The sequence below is a fragment of the Carettochelys insculpta genome, chromosome 16 (assembly GCF_033958435.1).
Source record: "Carettochelys insculpta isolate YL-2023 chromosome 16, ASM3395843v1, whole genome shotgun sequence".
Classification (NCBI taxonomy): domain Eukaryota; kingdom Metazoa; phylum Chordata; order Testudines; family Carettochelyidae; genus Carettochelys; species Carettochelys insculpta.
The window spans coordinates 804,895-830,762 of NC_134152.1; the positions used below are offsets into that span (position 1 = coordinate 804,895).

General features: G+C 40.8%; 1 protein-coding gene across 6 annotated transcripts in view; it reads right to left on the bottom strand.

Annotated features, from left to right (window-relative positions):
- CRAMP1 (cramped chromatin regulator 1) overlaps positions 1-25,868 on the bottom strand; it is a 107,044-nt gene that overhangs the window by 72,124 nt on the left and 9,052 nt on the right. For all 6 annotated transcript variants that reach the window (XR_012647724.1, XM_075010723.1, XM_075010722.1 and 3 more), the window contains exons 3-7: positions 13,009-13,202; positions 11,630-11,783; positions 7,021-7,104; positions 4,986-5,034; positions 123-208 (exon numbers count right to left, since the gene is read on the bottom strand). Coding sequence is in view for 5 of the 6 variants with exons in the window: in XM_075010723.1 (XP_074866824.1) it covers positions 123-208; positions 4,986-5,034; positions 7,021-7,104; positions 11,630-11,783; positions 13,009-13,202 (567 nt within the window). In the remaining variant the exon portion in view is untranslated. The remainder of the gene's footprint in view (positions 1-122; positions 209-4,985; positions 5,035-7,020; positions 7,105-11,629; positions 11,784-13,008; positions 13,203-25,868) is intronic.

Below are 25,868 nucleotides of genomic sequence, written 5' to 3' on the forward strand. Positions count from 1 at the left end.
AAAAGAACCTGAGGTGACATGAATCCCCTTGCCAGAGAGGCACACATCCAAAAAGCCCCACGGCCACGCACTCTCCTGACCATCTGTTACAACTCTTTCCCATTTCAACTTCTCATACATACCATCTGGATCACAAAGTTTCTTCAATGCCCGGCACATTGGAGCTTTGATTCGAAGGTTTCTCCCTTTGTAGCGAACAGTTGTGGCCCTAAGAGAAATATTTATTGGTACTATGAACAAAGCAATAGATATAATTCAGTGAAAAAATGTTGGATGCAAAGAATCTCAAATGACTGGGCAGGAATCCAAGCGGTTGCTGGGCAGAAATCCAAGCTTACAGGGGCATGTTAAGGTTTTTGCCATCTCTTAGGCTCCTAAGAATGACTCAGAAGTGGCTCCTGCACTGTGATTCCCAGGAAACACAGCATAAGAGGCAGCCCATTGAATGAGGAATTGTATAGAAAAAACACATTTGAGTTCTTTGTCACCTTGGCAAGAGATGCCAAGACCCAGCCTTTACATTTTGGGGTGGCCATACAAGACAACTTTTGTCTTACTTCCCCCTACAATTGCATCACTACGCACAGGGCATGCCTGGAGAGTCTGAAGAGCCTTTGAGAGGATGTTTTGCATGCTCTGAAACCTAAAAGCCATCACCAAGCTCCTCTCTAGTAGAAATAAAGCCCAGCTGCTTGTTCTGGAGTCTCTGCATAGTAAACGCTTACATATGGTTAGACAGTCTTTTGGCTCCAACACCAAATCAATATTCATAAGCCCTCTGAGAGATAAGATCATTTTTGTTTTTCAAATAGGAAAAGTGTTACTTTCCAGCTTGTCTTCCTGCTCTCTGGTTGCAGGCCCCATGATGCAGGGGCTGACAGCCCTCAGCAGCAAATGGTAGTAACCAGAAATGAAAACCAGACTGTGCAAAGGCTGGCTGGCCTGAGGAGACCCTACAGAGTGTGGGAGGAAGCAATGGTGTCCTGGAGGCTGCCCCTACAGCAAGACCCACCTTCTTTGTATGACAGGGGGAAGAAAGATGGACTGGTATAGAGTTCCTAACCTAGGCTTCTAATATGGGGGCTGTGGAAATGAAGCAGGGTCAGGGGAGATGCAACAGGTCAAATAATGAAGTAGGCCCAGATTTGTGAACCATTAAGCTGTAGGTTTCAGAGCAGATTTTCATTTGCACTTAGCTGTCAGAAGCCAGAAGAGGTCTTTTGTACTGGCATCTTTTAATTAACTTTGTGATACACAAGAGGTGATGACTGATTCCTTTAAAGAAAATTACTTTAAAAAGTTCTCAAATTATTTTTTTAAAAATCTTTGTTGCTTGAAACAAAAGCTACTTGCTCAGCTGCAAAACAGTACTTCCTACCCTCAAATCTGCCACAGACCTGTCAGCCATGGGGCCTCCTTCAGCCCACACAAGGACTGATATTCTTTCCACTGATGCATTATATTTTAACTCCTATAAGCAGAACCTTGCTTCCTTCTTTAAAATTTTAACCATACTTTGGGGTTCTTTGGAGCCTACTATTAATTTCAGAGCACCGTTTCTGGCAGCGATCGTTTTGTGATGCCTCACACCTGGACACCTATGCAATGCAGAAGCTGAGGTGTGGGGTTCCTTCCTGACCACAGCAGCATTGATCTTGTCCCAAAACGTGAGTTTTGATGCCCTCTTCCTAGCTACAAATATTACTGATCACAAAGTCTGATTTTTCTAAAGGACTCTCTCCTTCAAGCTAGTAGATTTACATGAAACTAGTATGCGATTTTATCAGCCCTGGTTAAATACAAACAAGGAAGAAAACTGGCATGAATAAAAGATGTTCACAGGGACTAACATATGTCGTCTTAGTGGGCAGACAGTAACCAGCCTAGATGAGAATCCTTCTATCAGACTGCTTTGCTTGCATTTAGCTAGTGAACATTTGAGTTTTGCTTTGGGCAAGCATAGACCCTCCTTGTGTCAAACACACCAGATCTATATTAAGCACCCACTTTTCACCAGAGGCCCAAGTTTCAATTTCCATTTGCACCTGAGGACCAAAGAGGTTTTCAAGTATCTGTGCTACCTCACCACCTCAAGAGTGCCATTGGGGATAACGGTACCAAGAATTCTACTTCTCGCCATGCTGTCTGGAACAATGAATGAGCTGGAAAAAGCTCTGGATAGATATATATCATAACCTTTGTTCAATATTTATTGTAGTAGGTCCTTCCTCCAAAATAGTAACTACAAAAATTTAAATGAATTGCAAGCTTGTCTACTTTTACAGTAACTCTTACAAATGTCCTTGCATTCTGATAACTATTACTTTGAAAAGTTACAAAGTAATAGTTATCAGAGATTCATAATGCTTCTAGGAACAGGAATGCACCAAAGTCCTGCCTATGCTAGGCACATCACAGTAAACCACTGCTTGGAACTCTCCATCCATACAACAGCTGTACTAGATATTTTACAAGCATTTGGTTCTAAACAAGGTCTGGATCAGATCTTGTTGAGCTTCCCCAATGAGGACGTGAAGCTGCGAGCATTAGACATACACTGTGCTGCTTCAGATTCCTTCTACAATGCAACACCTCATGATTGGTAATCATCAGAAAGCCGCATTTCCAACAACAGTTGTGGGCATTATCAGAGAAGCAAAACTGCTGGCAGTACTACAGTATCATATAACCTGTGTATTTCATGGGCTACCGCAGTTAAGAACCAAGAGGTCAAGTTGTTCACCAAAGTACTATACTGTACACTAAAACTACTTAGCTACCTCAGGTAATTAATATCTGGGATGAGAGGGAAATGAAGAATGCTACACCAATACACTCATATGGAAATTTACCCTGGATACTGTTTCACAACATTAGCACTCAACTTTTTAATCTTCACTCCTCTTTAAAATGAAAAAGAGAGCTCCTACCCCAAGTTTACATGTCCTGCTGTGGTGGAATGATTCCTCGTACTCCCTTATCAGTAAGGGACAATGTCTTTAAAATTGTAATAAGTGATTATTGAATTCCTTCCTATATTTAGTGTAAAATTAAATACGGCTGAAGGAGGCAACTTCCTAACAAACATAAGGCACAAGAAGGATGGGGCGGGGGGGGGGGGGGGGGTAGCTTCATTAATTCAAAAGAAAATGACAGGTTAAGGAGTACCAAAACACCAATAGTCCGTAGCAAAAGCAGTGTTATCTTAAAAACATGCTCTTCCTGCTTAGTCCTTGGTTTCTTTTAATCAGGGATGTTTACAAACCCAACAAAGAGCTGAATATTTAAAAATTGGTATTGCACAAAAGGTTAAGAATCTTCAGTAATAGTTCACATCCCCAGTTATTTCCCATCTGCTGAAACAGTCTGTGGTGTTTGGGGCTTTCTTCAGTCTAGATTCCAATTTGATTCAGGTATTGAGAAGTTGAGAGTTATCAAACATGAATATTAAGTATATCAATTCTAATCCTACAGCACACGCAAGCACTCAATGGCTTAGCAAAATCAAAATGCAGTCATGCTTAATTAAAAATGTTCAACTGAACATTTGTTTAAGACCACAAAATAGCTTTAAAGGCAAAATAGTGACAGGAAGGAAAACATAAAAGCAGAATTTTAAAAACCCTAAAAATTAAAAAAAACAAAAACAAAAAAACGGCTGTATGTGAAATTACATGGCTGGCATTTAAGACCAAACTCAAGTGGTAAATTTTAGCATATCACTTCTGTTCTAACAGACAAAAGCAAACTATCTAGTTAACAAGAGCCAACAGACTATTACACAGGATGTTAAAGTCAAGATTTGTGATCCTATTGCAAGTCTTGTAGAAGAAGTGCACCCTGGAGAGAGGAGGAGATTAAGGTCAAATGGTCCATTATAAGGTTCATTATTACTGTGAACAACGAGAGGGCTCAGCTGCCAGCACTGAAAACGAGAACAATGTAATGGATTTACACACTTTCTCCCAAGAATCATTTATTCATTCCTTTATTTCTAAAAGTACTGTAAACTCTCTGATATCCAGCAGCCCCGGGACCAGGAGGTTGCTGAACATTGAAATATTCTGGATAATAGAGAGGTATACCTAGTAACGCATAACACTAAAGAAAAACAAGATTAGATATTTATCAGATAGGTAGCCAAGTTAGTCTGTATCTTCAAAAACAACAAGAAATCCTGTGACACCTTACAGACTGATAGGTATTTTGGAGCATAAGCTTTCGTGGGCAAAGACAAAGCAGGTCTTTGCCCATGAAAGCTTATGCTCCAAAATATCTGTTAGTCTATAAAGTGGCATAGGACTTGTTGTTTTTGAAGATTAGATATGAAGAAACAAAAATGCATGCGGAGTACTTTATTTACTAAGAGTAGTATTGTGCACTGTAAACTTATACTGCATTTATTTGTATTTACTTTTACTATACTGTACTTAGGAAAAACAAACTAAAATTTCCTTATGGTTAAAATGCTGGATATTTAAGAGTTCTGGATGATATGAAAGAGTTTACTGATGCAGAACTTCCTGCCACTCATGTAATTCAGGGGATAGCACAGTTCAATCCTGCATGAAGTCATGGAGACTACTCATGATTACAGTTAAGTACATCTATAAATTTTAAAAGGATTGGAGCCTAAAGTACATTGGCAGAGCTATGTGAAGGCCTGTCAGTGCTGAATGTCAGGATTGAGGAACATTTCTATATTCTGTACATTCAGCCAACATTTTTTTTTCAAAGACATCTTCTACAAAGCAGTCATACTATCAGGGAATGTCAAACTTTACCCATCATGTATTTACTATGTAGTTTGCCAGTAAAAGGGAGGAGAAAATATGAAGCAAAAGTTGTTTCATATTTTTCAGCATATTAAATCAAATTACAGCTCTTAGAAAGTAGTAAGCACCCTCTGCACTGGTGCATCAACTCAGCAATCAAGCTGCTTTATGGTTGAATTTTATTAACTGGGAAAAAAAAATCTTACTTACCCAATCTGAATGAGCTCATTAAGCTTTGATGCATTTTTATCATCCATACCTTTAAGTGAAAAAGAAAACAAATATAACATACTATATATAGTAGGAATTACATAACAAGACAGATGATAATCATGAATGTTTGCCTTATAGTTTGATGTTTTATTACAACAGGAAGATGCTTTGATTACCATAATACCAGGGCTACAACATAAAGTCCCTGAACATGTTCCATTCATGTGCCTCAGGATAGTACAATTCAGTTTAAGCAAGACATGTAAGAATTATACACACCCTGCTGTGCTAACTACATTCAGTAACATATTAAAAGGCGAAGTTCATCAGTTCTGCAAAAGTCCTAGGTTTCTGGGTGTGTACCTGACATTACAATATTAACAAAGCTTCCTACTGTGAATCTCTATTGCTAAGGTAGCACAGCACTGTGAAGAAGCCTGAAGTCTTGAGGAGTTTGGCTGCAGTAAAGAAAACAAACAACCCCTCACCCACGGACCTCCAGGTCATCTGCAATGCACTTCACATTTTGAAATACACATTATGGTAACTTGATTAATATTCTCCAAGGTAGAAAAGCCTGGATCTATTTGCAGAGGAATTGACCTTTTTTTAAGCAATGATGGAGGTCATTCCTGAGATGCTTTCATCCTTCCATTGCATCTGCAATTTCTGGAAAAGCAGACAACTGCATGGTTTCCAAAGGAAAACACTGATTCGAGGAAGCAACCGTGCAGATTTGGAATAGAACCTGGGAGAGGAGTTTGCTGCTAAAGTTTATTTGGCAAGCAGAAACAGAAAAAGAATTTGCAAAGGTGGTGAATACAGTACATCAGAGGATGCAAAAATTATTAGATAATACTACAGATGCATAGCCAAAATGCATGCATCACCAAGATGACTGAGCGATATTTAACTTCCAGTCACAGCCAAGTTGGGGTCAGGTGAAGCTCTTGGTCATTCTGAGATAAAGTGAGGAGAAGCGGATGATACTATTGGTGTTTTCTACTGATAACGCAACCTGCCCTGACTTTGTCACAAAGCAGATCATCAACATTGCTTCTCCAAGATGGATGAATACACTGAAGATCTTTGAACGATCTGAACAAAGTGAGTATAAACTTGTTCAAGCAGTCCAATTCATGAAACAATAAAGTAAAATCCCTCCACAAGGAGAGACAGTAGTAAAAGGTTTCCACTTGCACAACTATATAGTACGAATTCAAGTGATCCCCTGATTTTGCCTACTGAGACTATATGCTTGTTTTGTTACTTTATAAATAAGCCAACCTTTAAAAGGAAATACAAGTTAAGAACAGTCTACATTTTGGTCCCACAAGCAAGGCATGTATATGGATGCTACACCATCCCTGGGGTAGGGCACTGATCCCACCAAAAATGTGTGAGCTCAGATTGAATGAAACACACAGAAAAAACTAGTGCACACAGTTAAACCAGTTGATTTATTAAGAATCATCTTACCAAAACAATAAAAGTTGTTATTGTTGATAAAATGAATAAACATTATAGTATTAAAAGAATTATTATAATAAAGATTTAAGGTCTGATTTGGAAACCAGCATCATCCCTGACTGTGATATTGCAGGTACAAATATTGGCAGATGCAAGTGATATATATTACGTATTTAACTGATAGATTTTTCAGGAACAACTAGGCAGCTAGACATATAAATTAAATGGATTTCACTGGCAAAATTGTAGATGATTCTAAAAGGCCAGGCCTGTGTTTTCTGTACTTTCTGCATTAAAAAAAACCAAATAAGGATTATGTTAAGGAAAATGGGGAATTCCACATTGCGCCTGGCCTAAAAAGACTCTTACTGAAAATAATCAAAAGTATCTTAAGGAAGCTATATGACACACAACTGTACCAGAATATAATGGGGAGACATTTTGAAAACCATCAAAGCACATCAGTACAAGGCAAGCCCAATCTGAAGATAGACCCTTCAAGATTATACAGTCAAAAAAGAAAAAACACAGATTTCCATCACTTGAAGAAATTCATACTCACAGCCACCAATTTTCTTCCTTAATTCCCCATAACAGACTAACCCATAAAGCTCCAGGGATGATTTTTTCAGCCCCTGAGAAAATACTGCAAAACAAAAGAGGCGCCAGGTGAAATATGAGAGAGAACCCTCACTGCAGATACGTTGTGGCTCCTGGCATAACACCTAACTTTCCGATAAAAACATCCTCCGTTAACGAACAAAAACCTACATATGTAACGCAATACAGAACTCTCTCTGCAGATACTGCCAACTTGCACAGTAACGTTAAATCAAAGGAGCATGTGTATTTCATAGCTATGACTTTTATCTAGGAAATCAGACATTTGAATATAGGATCAAAACCCTAGAGTAGATTTCATAGACTTTTAACAAACAGCATTTCAGCAAAATAAACTTTGGTTAGCTGTGAAAATTTCCTATTATCCCACAACTCTAATCACCACAAAATCAATTGTTTATAATTATAATCTAATTAAGTTTTAAGACACATTGATGACTTCTGGAAAGCTCATGCATACATCTGTGTGTTCAGTGACATGCACACATTCTTCTCTTATTTGAGTTATCAGTACATCCTGAAATTTTATAGGTGCATCTTTTCTAATTCTTGGGTCAATTTTCAAGATTTTTTTTCCAACAACAGAATACATGAGTGTTGGCATTTTATTTGTATTGTGGTAGCATATTACAGCTTATATCCCTTTGGCATACCAATCAGACCAAGAAATACCTATATCTTATGCTGTGGTGACAACTCTGATTTACAGGCTACCAACAACTCCAAAATTCACACGTATTCATATTTACCAGTGTTCAAGATTAGCCACATGCTTCTCAGAGTCTTAAACCACTACACAAGCAAGTAAGAAGCTGTTATGCCTTGTAGATTTAAGTATTTAACTTTAATTTATTCACATCTGCTTATCCAAACTATAAACGATTACCTATTTTGGAACTACTGCTGAAGTCACATGGAGATTGGTTACTTCCAGAGCTTGATTTGCAGGATTATTTATTTTAAAATTAAAAACTGAGGCTTGTTTGGTCTCACAGACTGACCATCATCTGCGTTTAGAGAGAACACTAAAAGAATACCTATGCTAACTGCGCTTTGCAAATAGATCTCCTCTTAAACATCCCAATCTTAGGGACAAGACCAAGCAATTTTGAAAGAGGTTTTACTGCAGATCCTTTACATGCTTCTTGAGCTTTTCCTACGCACACTAGAAAATAACTTTCCTTAACAACTGGTCATAAGCACTGAAAGTCTTACCTGTTTCTCTCAGAAAAGAACACTGACCAAGAGCAGCTCTACTTGTAAAACTTAAGGGGATTAACTGATTGCGGCAACTTGCAAAACTTCAAGAACTGTTTAATGCCAAATGTATTCAACCCCCTTCTAGATGTAGCATTGTGCAACTAGAATACAATATCAGTTGGATATGAAAGCTAAGGGGACCTCTACTTGCTTTTTAATTGGCAATATAAGAGGCACTCCTGATTAGTTCTTTTGAACGTTAAAAGAGATTATGTTTTAGTGGACTTCACACATTGTACTAGATAGATTTTTTCAACTCCATCATCTAGACAAAATTACCTGCTGTCCTGGATTGTTTCACCTTTACTAAGTATACAAGATTCAAGTGAATTCAGACCTCACTATTAATTACCATTACAGGTGTGAATCATTATTGTCAGTTATCTGGTAATCTGGTTCCCCACTTCTGTCCAACAATGGGAAAAAAATCCAACAGTAGGATTCTTGGAATTTTGATTCAATGAAATAAAGTAACTTAGATGTTTATTGAACAGATAAGTGCAAGACAAGTTCAATATTTCAGCCGTACATTAAGATATGGATAATTTGCTTGTTCCTGGATTTTGGTTCACCCAAGAAGTTGGGATAACTAAAGACATGATTAGCTACAATGCTCTGGCTGTCAATATCACCCAAGATGAAACCTTTGGATGGTGACATCCTGGATATATTGGAAGACATCTCTTTAATCTCTCTTTTTGCTGATTTAGGTCAATAGTTAGTTGGATATTTACTACATAAGAACATAAGAACGGCCATACTGGGTCGGACCAAAGGTCCATCCAGCCCAGTATCCTGTCTGCCAACAGTGGCCAGTACCAGGTGCCCCAGAGGAGGTGAACCGAAGACAATGATCAAGCGATTTGTCTCGTGCCATCTGTCTCCAGCCTTTGACTAAAGGCTAGGGGCACCATACTTTACCCTTGGCTAATAGCCATTTATGGACCTAACCTCCAAAAATTTATCAAGCTCTATTTTAAACTCTGTTAGAGTGCTGGCCTTCACAGCCTCCTCCAGCAAGGAGTTCCACAAGTTGACTGTGAGCTGTGTGAAGAAAAATTTTCTTTTATTAGTTTTGAACCTACGACCCATTAATTTCATTTGGTGTCCTCTAGTTCTTATATTATGGGAACAAGTAAATAACTTTTCAATATTCACTTTCTCCACACCATTCATGATTTTATATACATCTATCATATCGCCCCTCAATCTCCTCTTTTCTAGACTGAAAAGTCCCAGTCTCTCTAGCCTCTCCTCATATGGGACCCTTTCCAAAACCTCAATCATTTTAGTTGCCCTTTTCTGAACTTTTTCTAACGCCAGTATATCTTTTTTGAGGTGAGGAGACCACATCTGCACGCAGTACTCAAGATGTGGGCGTACCATAGTTTTATATAGAGGAAGTATGATATTCTTAGTCTTATTTTCTGTCCCTTTTTTAATAGTTCCTAACATCCTATTTGCTTTACTGACTGCCGCTGCACACTGCATGGATGTTTTCAGAGAACTATCCACTATAATTCCAAGATCCCTTTCCTGATCTGTTGTAGCTAAATCTGCCCCCATCACACTGTATGTGTAATTGGGGTTATTTTTCCCAATGTGCATTACCTTACACGTACCCACATTAAATTTCATTTGCCATTTTTCTGCCCAATCACTCAGTTTGCTGAGATCTCTTTGAAGTTCTTCACAATCTACTTTGGTTTTGACTACCCTGAACAGCTTGGTATCATCTGCAAACTTTGCCACCTCACTTCTTACCCCTTTCTCTAGATCATTGATGAACAAGTTGAACAGGATTGGTCCCACGACTGACCCTTGGGGAACACCACTAGTTACCCCCCTCCATTGTGAAAATTTACCATTTATTCTAACCCTTTGTTTCCTGTCTTTTAACCAGTTTCCAATCCATGAAAGGATCTTTCCTCCTATCCCATGACCGCCTAATTTACATAAGAGCTTTGGTGAGGGACCTTGTCAAAAGGCTTTCTGGAAATGTAAGTATTTTATGTCCACTGGATCGCCCCTGTCTGCATATTTGTTAACCCCTTCAAAGAACTCTAACAGATTAGTAAGACATGACTTCCCTCTACAGAAACCATGCTGACTTTTGCCCAACAAATCATGTTCTTCTACGTATCTGACAATTTTATTCTTTACTATTGTTTCTACTAATTTGCCCGGTACTGACGTTAGACTTACCAGTCTGTAATTGCTAGGGTCTCCTCTAGAGCCCTTTTTAAATATTAGCGTTATATTAGCTGTCTTTCAGTCATTGGGTACCAAAGCTGATTTAAAGGATAGGTTACAAACCACCATTAATAGCTCTGCAATTTCACAGGTGAGTTCTTTCAGAACCATTGGGTGAATGCCATCTGGTCCTGGAGACTTGTTACTGTTTAGCTTATCAATTAGTTCCAAAACCTCTTCTACTGACACTTCAATCTGGGACAGTTCCTCAGATTTGTCACCCACAAAGGATGGCTCAGATTTGGGAACCTCTGTAATATCCTCAGCCGTGAAGACTGAAGCAAAGATATCATTTAGTTTCTCTGCAATGGCATCATCTTCCTTGATTGCTCCTTTCATATCTCTATCGTCCAGGGATCCCACTGCTTTTTTAGCGGGCTTCCTGCTTCTGATGTACTTAAAAAACATTTTACTATTGTTTTTTGAATTTATGGCTAACTGTTCCTCAAAATCTTTTTTGGCTTTTCTTATTACATTTTTACACTTAATTTGGCAGTGTTTATGTTCCTTTCTATTTTCCTCACTAGGATTTGACTTCCACTTTTTAATCTCTCACTGCCTCTTCTACATGGTTGTTAAGCCACGGTGGCTCTTTTTTAGGTCTCTTACTGTGTTTTTTAATTTGGGGTATACATTTAAGTTGGGCCTCTAATATGGTGTCCTTGAAAAGTTTCCACACAGCCTGCACTGATTTTACTTTAGTTACTCTACCTTTTAATTTCTGTTTAACTAACCTCCTCACTTTTGTATAATTCCCCTAAACACACACGAGTAATATAAGAGGAATGGTCTTCTTTTGTAAACCAGCTGTTGGAAAATATTCTGTTTTAAATTTATATGAGTAAGCATACTTGTGGCCAGAACAAAGTACAAGGTATTCAGCAATATTCAAAGAGCTTCTAATATTTATTTTTCTTCTCTTCATCATTCTTGTGCTCTCAGACAACATAAAAAGAGAGTACTCCAACACACAGAATAGAGAATACTCATCCCAGACCCTGAGCTTCTCACAGAATCCACTTCCTCTGCATACTCACCATTATCAAAATCAATATATTTCGAGATCTTGTGCCAGGTGCGGTAGTAAAAGTGCCGGACCTGCTCTTTGTTCTTCACCATGCTTGCTGGTTTGCCCTTCTTCTTGTACTTCAGGGCAATGTTGTTCTGAATAGCTTCAAAGTCCTTCCCATGCTGAAAAAGTAAAAGATTCAAAACTATTTAAAGAACAAAAAGTACAGAGAATTAAAAGGATAAGGAATCCCATTTAATGACAGACTATGATCTTCCAGCCTATACGGTCTACCTAGGGCTTTTCCCTTTCTCTACTCGAAGTATAGACCAGGCTAGATCCTGTTTCCAAATACAAGACTGTGTGACAGCTGGTGTGCGAGGGCTGTTCTCTGCCAGAGATAATTTTCCATTTCTAACTTTTATAAAACTTTATTATAAAGAATTTATATTATGTTGCTGTCTCAAAACTAATCCAACAAAACTGTCTACTCTTATTTCTGAAGGTTGGAATGGGGACACAATATGTATATTTCCATACTGGAGGCAAATTTATTCCATCTTTAAGTTGTGCTTTTTTTTAAGCAGATTTTGTAAATGTAAATAAAACACTAAACATCACGTGAATTCATTTTAGGGGCATCTGCATTCAGTATGGAATGCTCACATCTAAGGAGCTCCTGCTGAGAATTTAGCATTTTGCTTTTTTCAAGTATCGTAAAAGCTAGGTTATCCCGCACCTGGGTAAATAGCACATTATGTTAACAAGCATGCATGTCAACCTATCCGGGGCCGGCTGCTGCAGGGCCAGTTGACCATCTGGGACTGGCTCACCAGCTGGGGTCAGCTCAGCTCCACTATCTGGCACATCTGATTACCCAGAACCTCCAATTCCCCAGGGGTTTTGGACAACAGCAGTTTTGCCATAGATGGAATAAAATAGAGAAATGGCCCTAGCAATGCATAGGAATGATGGAACTTTGTCCATCACATCAAGAGACAGGCACTTTGATAGACAACCTCAAACATGCACAAATCTATGGACAGGTAACAAAACATGAGGTTTGGGGGTTCATGCATAAAGTGAACTGATTTCTTCTGGCTTCACATTGGCGGACATTTTTAAGCAGACTACTTTGGTTCTGCCTCAGTGCAAGAAGAGGAACTTGACATCTCAAGGTCCCGTCCACCCCTACTATTTTATGATACTATGGTTCACATGCATTGTGCAGCCAGTTGTCCTCACCTGAATACAAGACATGTGCACATACAAAAACAATCTGAAATGTCATCCTCTACAATCTCCCAAATCAAGGTTTCATTTAAACATAAGAAAAAGCCAGCCAAGCACAGGGTGCATAAGGAGCACCCAGATCAGCTGCCTGCCTTTTTTCTTCCACATACCCACCTCATAAAGTCCCTCAAAGAAGGTATTCTTGTCCTCTGTGCTCCACGACTCCCACTGACGCCTGACCTTTTTTCCTTCCTCCTTTTCCCCGCTTGACGTCGCCAGGTTCCTTGTGGCAGTCTTAGAATTCCCAGCAGGTGTGCTTGGAGGAACTCCTGGTGTGCCACTGGATGAGGTCCCTCCATTATCTATTCCTTTAGACAACAAAAGTGAATTTAGAAATCCTAGAGAACTAAAACAACATGTTCATCCAAAGATGCTAAAAGAATGAAGCAATCTGCAATCTGGTACTTAACAGACATACAGATGTTCTGCATAGCTAGAAAGAACCTAAATACAATGCTGAATGGTCTTGTGCACATGAGTTATACAATACAATGCTGAATGGTGTTGTGCACATGAGTTATACACTGAATTGAGGGCTGCAAGATCTGAACTTCAAAACTTCAACTGCACATAACTAAATTAATTGAGAGCACTAGTAAATGACCACGATTTAGCTGAGAAGTGTTCTCAATAACCCCATTTTCTCTACACAAAGCAGCTACTCTAGAGCGTGATGAATCTGAAGTTATGAGCTGCATATCTCAAAGACAACAAGGTTATGCTGATCTGACTGCTAACCATAAATACTCCTTCTGGATACAGCATCGTTGTCCATTTATAACACCCCAAAGTACAAGATCCAGGGAGTAGCAGAATCATAGGAATAGTGAAAGCAGGAAGATAAAGCTGGATAGAAAAAGAAGCCATTTGAAGAAAAATAAAAAGGAAATGATGAGGAAAACAAAAAGGGCTACAAGTGCAAATGAGGTAAGAGAATTTCAGGGAATGGAAATGAAGCTAAAATTGGTCAATAGGGTTCCACGTTATAATTATTTCATAGTAACAAAATCTTGTTTACTTCTTCACTATTCTGGTATGATTATTTTGGATTCTAACATCACACCAGTTTCCCACTTAAGTGTGAATGTACAAAAAAATTCTCTTCCATAAATCCTGAGAGTATGAATCCCCCACAATTTAGATGCCATTGAAGGGAGCTGGAGCTTTTCTCTAGCCACCTTAACACAATATTTTAGCCAGAAAAACCCTATATTGACGATTGGTGATAGAACACAGCATAATATTAACTTCCAATTCCAAAAATTCTCAAAAAATTTCACACCACTCCATTTCTCTAAAAGATTTTAGAATGTTTACTGACTGTCTTGCATTTAAAAAAAACTACTATGTTCAATAGCATATTAAAAACCACTAACATTTAATAGACTACTATTGTCAAAACAGAAATATATTGTTACACATCCTCTATTTTAATATTTTACCTGAGTTTAACCTAGCAAGGATTGCTAGGAAGAAATGGGATCCACCTAATGAAGAGAGTGAAGAGCATGTTTGCAGGCAGCCTTGCGAGCCTAGTGAGGAGGGCTTTAAACTAGGTATGTCAGGGGATGCTGACACAAGCCCTGAGGTAAGTGGGGAAGGAGGAAGGTACAACAAAGGAGGAGCCCTGATTCTAAAGGAGAAAGTAGGCCAATCAACTAGTTATCCAAGGTGTTTGTACACAAATGCAAGAAGCCTGGGAAACAAACAGTAAAAATTAGAGGCCCTGGCACAGTCAAAGGAGCCACGAGGTGACTGGAATAACGGAGACTTGGAAAAAACAAAAAGGCAGTCAAGTAGCACTTTAAAGACTAACAAAATAATTTATTAGGTGAGCTTTCGTGGGACAGGCCCACTTCTTCAGACCATAGCCATACCAGAACAGACTCAATATTTAAGGCACAGAGGACCAAAAACAGTAATCAAAGTTGACAAACCAGAAAAAAAATTATCAAGGTGAGCAAATCAGAGAGAGGGGCGGGGGGGGATGATTCAAGAATTAGATTAAGCCAAGTATGTCAAAGAGTCCCTATAATGTCCCAGAAAATTTGCATCCCAGTTCAAACCACGTGTTAACGTGTTGAATTTGAATATGAAACAGAGTTCTGCAACTTCTCTTTCTAAAGCAGACTGAAAATTCTCCTTCAATAAGACGCAAACTCTTAAGTCATTAGGAGAATGGCCCATTCCATTAAAATGTAGACTAAGCACAGCTCCCTCTCTGTTACTGGAGACTTGGTAGGATGACTCGCATAACTGGAGCACTGTCATGGAAGGGTATAAACTGTTCAGGAAGGATAGGCAGGGGAGAAAAGGAGGAGTGGTGCCATATATAAAAGAACAGTATGATTGCTCAGAGCTCCAGTATATGGAGGGAGAAAAGCCAGTTGAGAGTCTTTGAGTTCAGCTTAGAGGCAGAAGCAACAAAGGTGATGTTGTGGCTGGTTTCCGCTATAGACCACCAGATCAGGTAGATAAGGCAGATGAGGATTCCTTCAGACAACTAAGAAAAGCTTCCAAATCACAGGCCCTGGTTCTCATGGGAGACTTCAAATCACCCTAACATTTGTTGGGAGACCAATACAGCAGCACACAGACAATCCATGAAGTTTTTGGAGAATGTTTGGAGAATGTTCTTGGAACAAGTGCTGAAGAAATCAACCAAGGGCTGTGCACAGCTTGATCTGCTGCTCACAAACAGGGAAGAACTAGTAGGAGAAATAGAAGTGGGTGGCAACCTGGGCTACAGCAATCATGAGATGGTAGATTTCAGGATCCTTGCAAAAGGAAAGAAGGTGAGCAGTAAAACACAGACCCTTGATTTCAGAAGAGCAGACTTCAACTCCCTGAGAGAACTGATGGGCCGGATCCCCTGGGAAGCTAGTATGAAGGGAGTTCAGAAGAACTGGCAGTATTTTAAAGAAGCCTTGTTGAAGGCACAGGAACAAACCATCCCTACATGCAATAAGAAAAGCAAATATGGTAGGCAACCAGCTTGGCTTACCAGGGAAATCCTTGGTGAGCTTAAACTCAAAAGGGATGCATATAAGAAGTGGAAACTTGGACAGATGACTAAGGAGGAGTATAAATATATTGTTGGAGAATGCATAGGAATAATCACATTGGTGAAAGCACAATTGGAACTACAGCTAGCAAGGAATGTGAAGGGTAACAAGAAGGGTGTTTACAAACATGTTAACAATAAAAGGGTGATCAGGGAGGGTGTGGGGCCATTACTGGATGAGGGAGGTAACATGGTAACAGATGACTTGGGAAAAGCTGAAGTGCTCAATGCTTTTTTTGCTTCTGTCTTCATGGATAAGGTCAGCTCCCAGACTACTGTATTAGGCAACTCAGTATGGGAAGGAGGTGGGCGGCCCTCGGTGGGGAAAGAACAGGTTAAGAGCTATTTAGAAAAGCTACATACAAATCCATTTGTCCAGATTTAATGCATTCAAAGGTACTGAGGGAATTGGCAAATGTCATTGCAGAGGCTTTGGCCATTATCTTGGAAACCTCATAGAGATGAGGAGAGGTCCCAGATGACTGGAAAAAGGCAAATGTAGAGCCCATCTTTAAAAAAGGAAATTAAAACCACCCAGGGATCTCTAGACCGGTAAGCCTTACCTCTGTCCCTGGAAAAATGATGGAGGGGATCCCTCAAGGAATCCATTTGGAAGCACTTGGAGGAAGGGAAATTGATCAGGAGTAGTCAACATGGATTCACAAAGGGCAAGTCATGCCTGACCAATCTGATTAGTTTCTATGATGAGGTAACTAGCTCTGTGGGCATGGGGAAGTCAGTGGATGTGATATACCTTGACTTTCGCAAAGCTTTTGATAGGCTCCCACAACATTCTTTTCCATAAGTTAAAGAAATAAGGATTGGAAATATGGACTGTAAAATGGATAAAAAGCTGTTAGATGATTGGGCCCAACAGGTAGCAATTAATGGCTCGATGTTTGGTTGGCAGTCGGTTTCAAATGGATCAGTTCTGGGGCCAGTATTGTTCAACCTCTTTATTAATGACCTGGAGAAGGTGATGGATTGCAACTTCAGCAAATTTGTGGACGACTACTAAACTAGGGTGGACAGGTAGATGCGCTGGAGGATAGGGATAGGGTCCTGTGTGACCTAGATAATTTAGAGGATTGAGCCAAAAGAAATCTGATGAGGTTCAACAAGGACAAGTGCAGAGTCCTGCACTTGGGACAGAAGAATCCCAAGCATTGTTACAGCCTGGGGACTGACTAGTTAAGTACTAGTACAGCAGAAAAAGACCTGGGGATTACGGTGGATGAGAGGCTGGATATGAGTCAATAGTGTGTCTTTGTAGCCAAGAAAGCTAATGCCATATTGGGATGCATTAGGAGGAGGATTTTCAGCAGATCTAGAGAAGGTATTATGCCCCTCTATCTGGCACTAGTGAAGCCACATTTGGAGTAACATGTCCAGTTCTGGGCTCCCCAGTGTAGAAAGGATGTGGATGCACTGGAGAAGGTTCAGTGGAGGGAAATAAAAATGATGAGGGGGTTGGGGCACATGACCTATGAGGAGAGGCTGAGGGATTTGGGCTTATGTAGTTTGCAGAAGAGAAGAGTGAGGGGAAATTTGATAGCAGCCTTCAACTTCCAGAAAGGAGGGTCTAAATAAGACGGAGAGAGGCTGTTCTCAGTAGCAACTGATAGAAGAACAAGAAGCAGTGGTTTAGAGTTACAGAGGGGGAGGGGGAGTTGTACGTTAGTGCAGGAGGTATAGGATATTAAGAAAAACTATTTCACCAGGAGAGTGGTGAAGCATTGGAATGCGTTACATAGAGAGCTGGTGGAATCACCATCTCTAGAGGTTTTTAAGTCTTTGTATGGACTCAACTCCACAAGCTTAGCTTTACAAATTACAATTGAAATTAGATATTTTAAAGCTTTTCAATTTACTTAACTCTGGACTTCAAGATTCCATGTTCCCTGTACATCAGTCGGAGACACTGGACCCCAATAGCTTTGCAAGAGTTCAGAGAATTTAATTGTTCTAGGCTTATTACATCTTGCAAGGGAAAAGAGAAACACAAATGCCGAACTTAATGCCAAACGTGACTACATTCATCCCTCGCTGAATGAGCACAACTGGTTCCCAACTCTCTGCTCATAGTCAAAAACTCATAAGAAGGACATTAAATTACCATTAAAATACATGTAAAATGTCTGATTGGTTCCTAATACCCCAAACTCAAAGAAGCAGTGGCAGCAGATGGCGCTGCTTTGGAAAGGTAAGTGAACCTTGGGTTGTTGGGGGGCGGGGGCGGTTGCAGAGGGTTAAAGGCAGTTTGGGGCCATGAGTGGGAGGGAAGGTTAAAACCTGCAGGCGGTTCCAGTGGAGGAGGTGGTGGCTTGTTCCTCTGGTCTGTAGCAGAGGTACCAGGGGGAGGGAGGGGGGATGCAGTGGGCAGGGAGGTTCTGAAGGGGACAGGGCGGGTGTTGGGAAGAGGGCTGGGGGGCGGGTATGTGAAGGGAGCTGTGGGCTGGGAGAATGTTGGGACCAGGTGGGGCGGTGCAGGGGTAGTGTTGGGATTGGGCTGGGCAGGACTGAGGATCTCCTTGTGCCCCGGCCAGAGACCTGTGGCCGGCTCAGCTCCAGCTGCGGGTCAGCCCATGCTCCAGCCAGCTCATATGACTGGGGGAAGTTCACTTGGATAGCGAACAGCGGTAAGTATATGTATCCCTCGTTTTAGCGAGTACTCGTAAATAGAGTACTCATTAAATGAGCGATGAGTGTACTTTTATTTCAAAAGACTAATGGTTACTAGTTTGGGGTATTAAAAATAATTTTTCTTTGTATTTTAATAAGGTAATTTTGATTCAGATGTAATACAGAATATACTAATTTTTTTAATTTAAAAAAAATTGCAATTAAATATTTTTCTTTTGCATGAAACTATACAATAATTCAAATTAAGTGCATATTGGACATAGGAACAATTTTGAAATAGTTTCTCATCTACTAATTTAGACTTGGATCATAAGAACATAAGGCAGGCCATACTGGGTCAGACCAAAGGTCCAGCTAAACCAGCATTCTGTCTTCCAACAGTTGCCAGTGCCCAGTGCCACAGAGGGAGCAAACAGAACAGGCAATCAAAGTGATCCCTCTCCTGTCATCAACTTCCAACCTCCGACAGAGGCTAGAGAAGCCATTCCTACCCAGCCTTCATGAATTTTATCTAGTTCTTTTTTGAACCCTGTTCAAGGTCTGGTCTTCACAACATCCTCTGGCAAGGAATTCCACAGGCTTACTATGTGCTTCATGAACAAAAGCTTCCTTTTGTTAGTTTTAAACCCGCTACCCATTAATTTAATTTGGTGATCACTAGTTCTGATGTTATGGGAACAAATAAATAACTTTTTCTTATTCACTTTTCCACACCAGTCATGATTTTACAGACCTCTGTTATATCCCCATATAGTCTACCTTCTCTAAGCTGAAAAGTCCCAGTCTGTTTAACCTTTCTTCATACAGTACATGTTCCAAACTCCTAATTTTTATGTCATTTTCTGAGCCTATTCCAATGCCAATGTATCTTTTTTCAGACAAGGTGACCACATCTGTACCCAGTATTAAATATGTGGGCATACTGCAGATTTATATAAAGGCAACAAGATATTCTCAGTCCTATTCCCTACCCCCTTTTTAATGATTCCTTTCAACAGAAACATATTACTATCTTACTGCAGAGTGTTACCAAAAGAAGAACCAGTCAATCAAAAGTAGAGAAAAAGCAATTTGATTTTTGCAACACTTTGTAAATAAACAACTTCTCCATCCCCTGAACCTAAATTCACATATTTATAGATAAGTTTGAAAGATACAGAAACTGTGACAAATAAAATCTGCAAAATTTTAGTATTTGGACAATAACATAGTATACTTGTCCATAGTAAAACCCTTCAGCAATGTTAATAGGCAGCCGAGGCAGGAGGCAGCTTTCAAACTAGTAATTGCTTATCAAAAAGACGGATCTGATTTTTAATGTGATTTTGAAAATGACATTTCCATCTATCATTACCATAAAGATTTCTCTCAAAGACGTAAGAGCTGCCAACCTGGTATCTCCACTTTATATCCACAGGTATATATATCTGCAGACCATGTCTGGAGACTGGATGAGGATACAAATTTTATATTTGCATATGGCTCTGGACCAGGGGTGCGCAAAGCGGGGGTCATGCAATTTTGTAAGGAGGGTGCAGTGTGATCAGCCTCTCCTCCGCACTACAGCTTCGACTGCTTCGCCGGTGGCCCACGATGGCTCTTCCAGCCTCCCAGCCCGTATAACTGCTGGTTATACTGCTGCTGCCCCTCCTCTGCTGCTGCCCCTCCCTTCTGTGCAGCTTCCTCTGCCACTGTTGCCAAGGGAGTGCAGTGACCAATAGAAATGGAGCCCTGCCCATCGAAGCACACGCTGGGCCAATCAGAACATGTGGAAACATCGCTAGGAGGACCCAAGTCTGGTGACAGGGCAGCCCGTGATGACCTGGCTGGGTACAGATGTCATTCTGGTCCCCACAGCCTGCGTGCGGGCACCCCACCACCACCAAAAGGCCTGTGCGGGGCAAGTGCTGCTGCGTGTATGTGGGGAGGGGAAGGTGGGGGCAGCAGGATGGTGTTGCTGCATGGGGGGTGATGCAACTGCACCATCCTACATACACACAGCACAGCCTGGGATCACCACATCCTTCCTCCAGCAAGGGCAACACCCTAAGGAGGAGATGGTGATGCAGATGAGCCCTTGGAGACTCCCTGCCCACCCCCACCACAAGCACCCCTTCCCCCTTCAAGTTACCACCCATGTGCCCCTCCCACTTTGGGACATCCCTTGAATCCACTGCATGCCCTGCAGGGGTCCTCTCCCTGAATGATCCTCCCTCTTCGGGGCACCCTGGAGCATCCCAAGCCCTGCCCCCAGCATCCCCTCCTGTGGTCCTCCCTCAGGTGGGAAGGGGGGACGACTGCTAATTTCAGGAACCAAAGGTAGGGCTGAAAATAAAGTTTGCTCACCCCTGCTCTAGGCTTCAAGGACATTCCTAGAGAGCCGCGCTCCTCAACCAGTGTGCCGCAAAGCTGTCTTACTGTGCCTCTGAGCTATGTGCTTGGAGTGTAGTCTGCTGCTAAGAGCATACACCTCACTGCTGGGAGAAGCATGTGGCAGCAGCAGTGGTGGCTCTGGTGAGTCGCTAGCACCAAGTTAGAGCAGGGGAGCTGGGTGCCAGAGGGTGCCTGGTTCTGGGGGAAGGGATGTGGGATTGAGTCAGAGGGGAGCTGGGGGTGCCTGGTTCTGGAGGAGGAGAGGGAGATTGGGTTAGAGCGTGGGGCAGTATGTGTCTGGTGCTGGAAGTGGGGTAGGGGATTAGGTTAGAGCAGGGGGTTGGAGGTGCCTGGCTCTGCAGGACGGGGAGAGGATTAAGGTTATACATATTGGGTGCCTGTTTTCGGATACAGTCTCTTCTGCTAACAGCTGCCAGAGGGTATATCTACACTACAGAGTTATTCCAGAATAGTTTACTCTGGAGTTATTATTCCCAAATAATGGGAGGGATAGCTCAGTGGTTTGAGCATTGGCCTGCTGAACCCAGGGTTGTGAGCTCTACCTTTGAGGAGGCCATTTAGGGATTGGGGTAAATAGATGTCAGGGAAGGTGCTTGGTCTTGCCAAGAGGGCAGGGGACTGAACTAGATTACCTCCAGCTCTGTGAGATGTGTATCTCCAATTATTTAGTTTATTTATTTAACACAGCCACAATCCAAAGAGGACCCAAAATAAGCAAAATTTATTCTGAAATACTGTGTTCACAAACAAAAGAATCTATTTTGTATTAGAGCCCATGGAAGCACTACTCCAACGGGGCTCTAAACTGAAATACTACAGCTGCATCTACACTACAAGATAAATTTGAATTTCAAGGTGTTAGCTCGATATTAAAATGTGACTGTCTTCAAATGTAATACCGTTAACTTCATTTATTGAGCTGTAATACCAATTACAAAATACCAATATTACTGGATGGGTAGAGCATCAATTTTTAATTTAAAATCTCGAATCAAGGCAAGTGTGGAAGTGCCACATCCTTAATTTGACTTTGTTAGCCTCCAGAAGCATCCCATATGTATCCCACAGAGCTACGTGGTGACCCTCCAAATATGGTCGCTTCGTTGTGCACTGCTGTCAGGTGTGCAGGAAGAAGGTCAAAGTAAGCCCACAAAGTTTTGATTGAATTTGAACTAAAATTTGAATTTAGCAGCCCAGCCCTACAAATATAAAGGTTGTCCATTATGAAAAAATCCCTTTGCCCATCACGTCGCATTGCTACCCGTATCGGTAGCCCTGTACTGCAATCATGAGCACTCAGGAGAGTGATCTGACTAGCTCTTTTCAGGCTCGCAAGACAGCCCCAGCTTGGCCCTAGGAGATCCTTGATCTCGTTGCCATTTGGGGAGACCAATCGGTGGCAAAGAGACTTTGGGTGGCCAAGAGAAACGCAGCCATCTAGAATCAGATGGTATGCGAGACTTTTAAGTGTCCATCCCATGACCTAATAAATTTGTTAGTTTCTAAAGTGACACAGGACTGCCTGCTATCCATACTCAATCACAACAGCCCAAAAAAAAATTGATGGCCACCATAGATTTATCAAGTTATCTACAGGTCACATAGCACATTGAGCATTTAAAACTTTGATCCTAAAACATAAAAAGCAGAATTAATGAAGACTAAGCATCTAAAAACTCCAATAAAAAGAAAGCTGTTTCAGAAATCAGTTTTATTAAAATACTTATTCACTTGGTTCTATTGATGCTTTCTTTCCTAGGCACTGTTAGAAACGTCATTCATTTAGTTCAAAGTTGCTTCAACTTTCCCTTCTCATCTAATGTTTGGAATAACTATCCCTCTCAGTCTATAGGTTATAGGCCTGAGAAGGTCAACTAGGACCTTTATCTTCTAAAAGCGGTTGCGTAACACTTCATGAAATGTAATGCGAGATTCTTTGCAGTAAGACCTTAAAAAAAATCTAATGTTCTGTAAACTCTGTACATGTATTAGATCCCACTTTACTCTTCCTAAGAGCAGAAGTTTGCAACAGTCTTGCAAAGTCCTCCTCCTTCATTATTGTCCACAATACTGTTCGTTAGCTGGTTGCCACAAGCCACGAGTGTGGTTGCATTTCAGTGGAGCAGCGTGAATTTTCCCTGTCGCATAACTTTATAAAGTATTTTGTATGAAAGGGACTGAAGAAAATGAAGGTATTCATTCATGCATCAATCATTGTGATTTGCCTCTGGAAATGCATTATTTATATTCTCACTATACTACGTATTTATTTTTTACACTTACACATACACACACTCTTTAAGCTATCAAAACAAAAAAGCAGTCAAGTAGCACTTAAACGACTAACAAAATAATATATTAGGTGAGCTTTCATGACACAGACCCACTTCTTTAGACCACAGCCATACCAGAATATTGAGTCTGTTCTGGTATGGCTATGGTCTGAAGAAGTGGGTCTGTCGCACGAAAGCTCACCTAATAAATTATTTTGTTAGTCTCTTAAGTGCTACTTGACTGCTTTTTTGTTTTGATAGTACATAAAGTAACAGAGAGAAAGCTGTGCTAGTTTAAGTTGTGATTAATGACTTATTTGAAGCTCAAATAAAGCAACAAATCATTTTTAAAAAGCTCTATTGAAGCTCACCATCTGAGGATGATTATAAAGTTGTTGAAACTACAAAAATAATTCAGCAATGACAGATGCCTACTCTAAAAATAACAGTTATAGAAAAGGACCTCATTGTAGATGAGACACAAGGCTATTCTCTTCCTGCCTACTGACACCAGGTTACGAGAGTCCCAAGACTGGAAATCCCTCATGATCATACCTTTAACAATTCCTTCCTTCCACTACACTGCACATTTGAGAACGAACTCTTGTGTAGTAGGTAGCAAACACTGTTTGGAAGCATGAGCTCTTAGCATTTGATTCCTGTGCTACTAATTGTAAAGGCAGAAATTTCTGTACATACTGATATTTACAATGATCTGTGAGGTACAAGTCCGAACAAAACTACAGCTGTGAACCATAGCACTAGTACTCTGGCTCTGTTTACTCATTTTGTTAGTCCAGTGGTCCATACATATTTATAAGCCTGGTGGTACTGGTATATCAGACTTCTGTGACTGGTACTTTGGGCCTCACTCCCTAGCTTCATGATGTCCCCCGGGGGCTACATAGCTGGGCTTGCCTCTCAATCAACTTTCAAGTATAAACAACTACAAATTCTGGACTGTGGGTAAAACGTAATACTTTGCCTAGTAGACAAACATATGTAATTGAAAAGGTCAGGTGTTGCAGTAGGCTGAATAGGACTAAATTCCTTCTGGCCTTCAGAAAACAGCCAGTTTCCCTCATGTGGCTTGTTTTATTTTCATGATGTTTGAGTTCTGACTGCGAGAACTCAGACATTCTACATACAAGAGTAAAGATGGGAATTTTGCTATAATGTTGCACTAAAAAATTAAGGACTGAAATGTAAAAAACGAATGTGCATGTTACAAACAATGGAACACTGCATACATCAGATACAGTGGGATGAGTCAGAGACAACATTGGTGTCTCAAAGGCTAGTCACGATGAATGTTTCCATCCAGGTTCCAAGCAGCAGCTTAATGGTTAGCTTCCAACAGCCACATTGGCACATTTTAGAAGTCAGAAAATTCACAGCTTCAGCTTCATACAAAGGGTCACTCTCCAACAGAGAGTTACTCTTCTCTGTACTAGCCTAACTGAACATAGGATTAGATTAGGTTCCCCTTGTCTGCACTCTACACCCCAGTATTAAAATAAGTACAGTCTGCAAAATTACATTTAAGGGTCACTTGTGAGCTGACTACTGAACATCTACCAGGCATTTCTGTTGGAAAGGAATATAGCTTTTACTGTTACTTGCATAGAACAAATGCAAAACAGAGTTAAATTTGCTTTTGTCTCAATGTCCTAAAGCAGGGGTGAGCAAACTTTTTACATCTGGCCCCACTTTTCCGCCCTGCAATTAGCCACCCTCCACCCCAACCTGGGGGAAGACCATAGGGAGAGATGCCAAGGGAGGAGGAGTGCGCAGGAAGAAAGTGGGATGCTCAGGCAGGGGGTGCTGAGAGGCTCCAGAGGGTGCCCCAAAGGAAAAAGGGTGCTTGTGGGAGGACCACTGGAGGGTACCAGGTACCATACCAAGTCAGGAACTCACTGGCTGCCCCCACCACTTGACTCAGGGCCTCTGCGCGTTCAATTGGCCCAGCAGGAGGAGGGGTGGGGAGGGGCGTGTTCCCTTGGCAACAACAGCAGTGGAGGCCTCATGGGAGAAAGCAGAGGGCTGGCGAGGCCCCAGAAGCTGAAGAGGGGGTGAGCCAATCGCACTGGGGGAAGTGGGTGGCTGGAGCCTCGAATTTTGACATTTGTGTAATACAATTAACGTGTATGTTGAAATCACATAAAGCAAGGGTTTACTGTACCATCTTATAAAAGGCATGTTGAAAGATTATTCTTGAATAATTTTTTTAGATGTTTTGGTCTTTTGCTTTAGCAATCAGTAGCACTAGGACTACTTATAACTTCTTCAAAAGTATCTGTTAGCTGAAGGATTGCATTAGAAAGACTATGTTAGGAAATTTCTTTGGGGCTCTAGGATTTTACCTGAGCCTGTGAAATAGTTTTTAACAGTTCCTTACAGTTGCATATCAAAGTACTTATCCCTATGGTCTAGGTGCATTTATTTAAAGGCGTAACTGTTTAGGTTTCAGAAAGGTTACAGAGGCACATGCTACGTGCATAGCTATATCTTTCCTACTGAAGAGCAACCAAAGGATTTTATAATATGACTGGAGAGGAATGCACTCAGAAAAAAAATAATTTGAATACAATGGCTCCGAC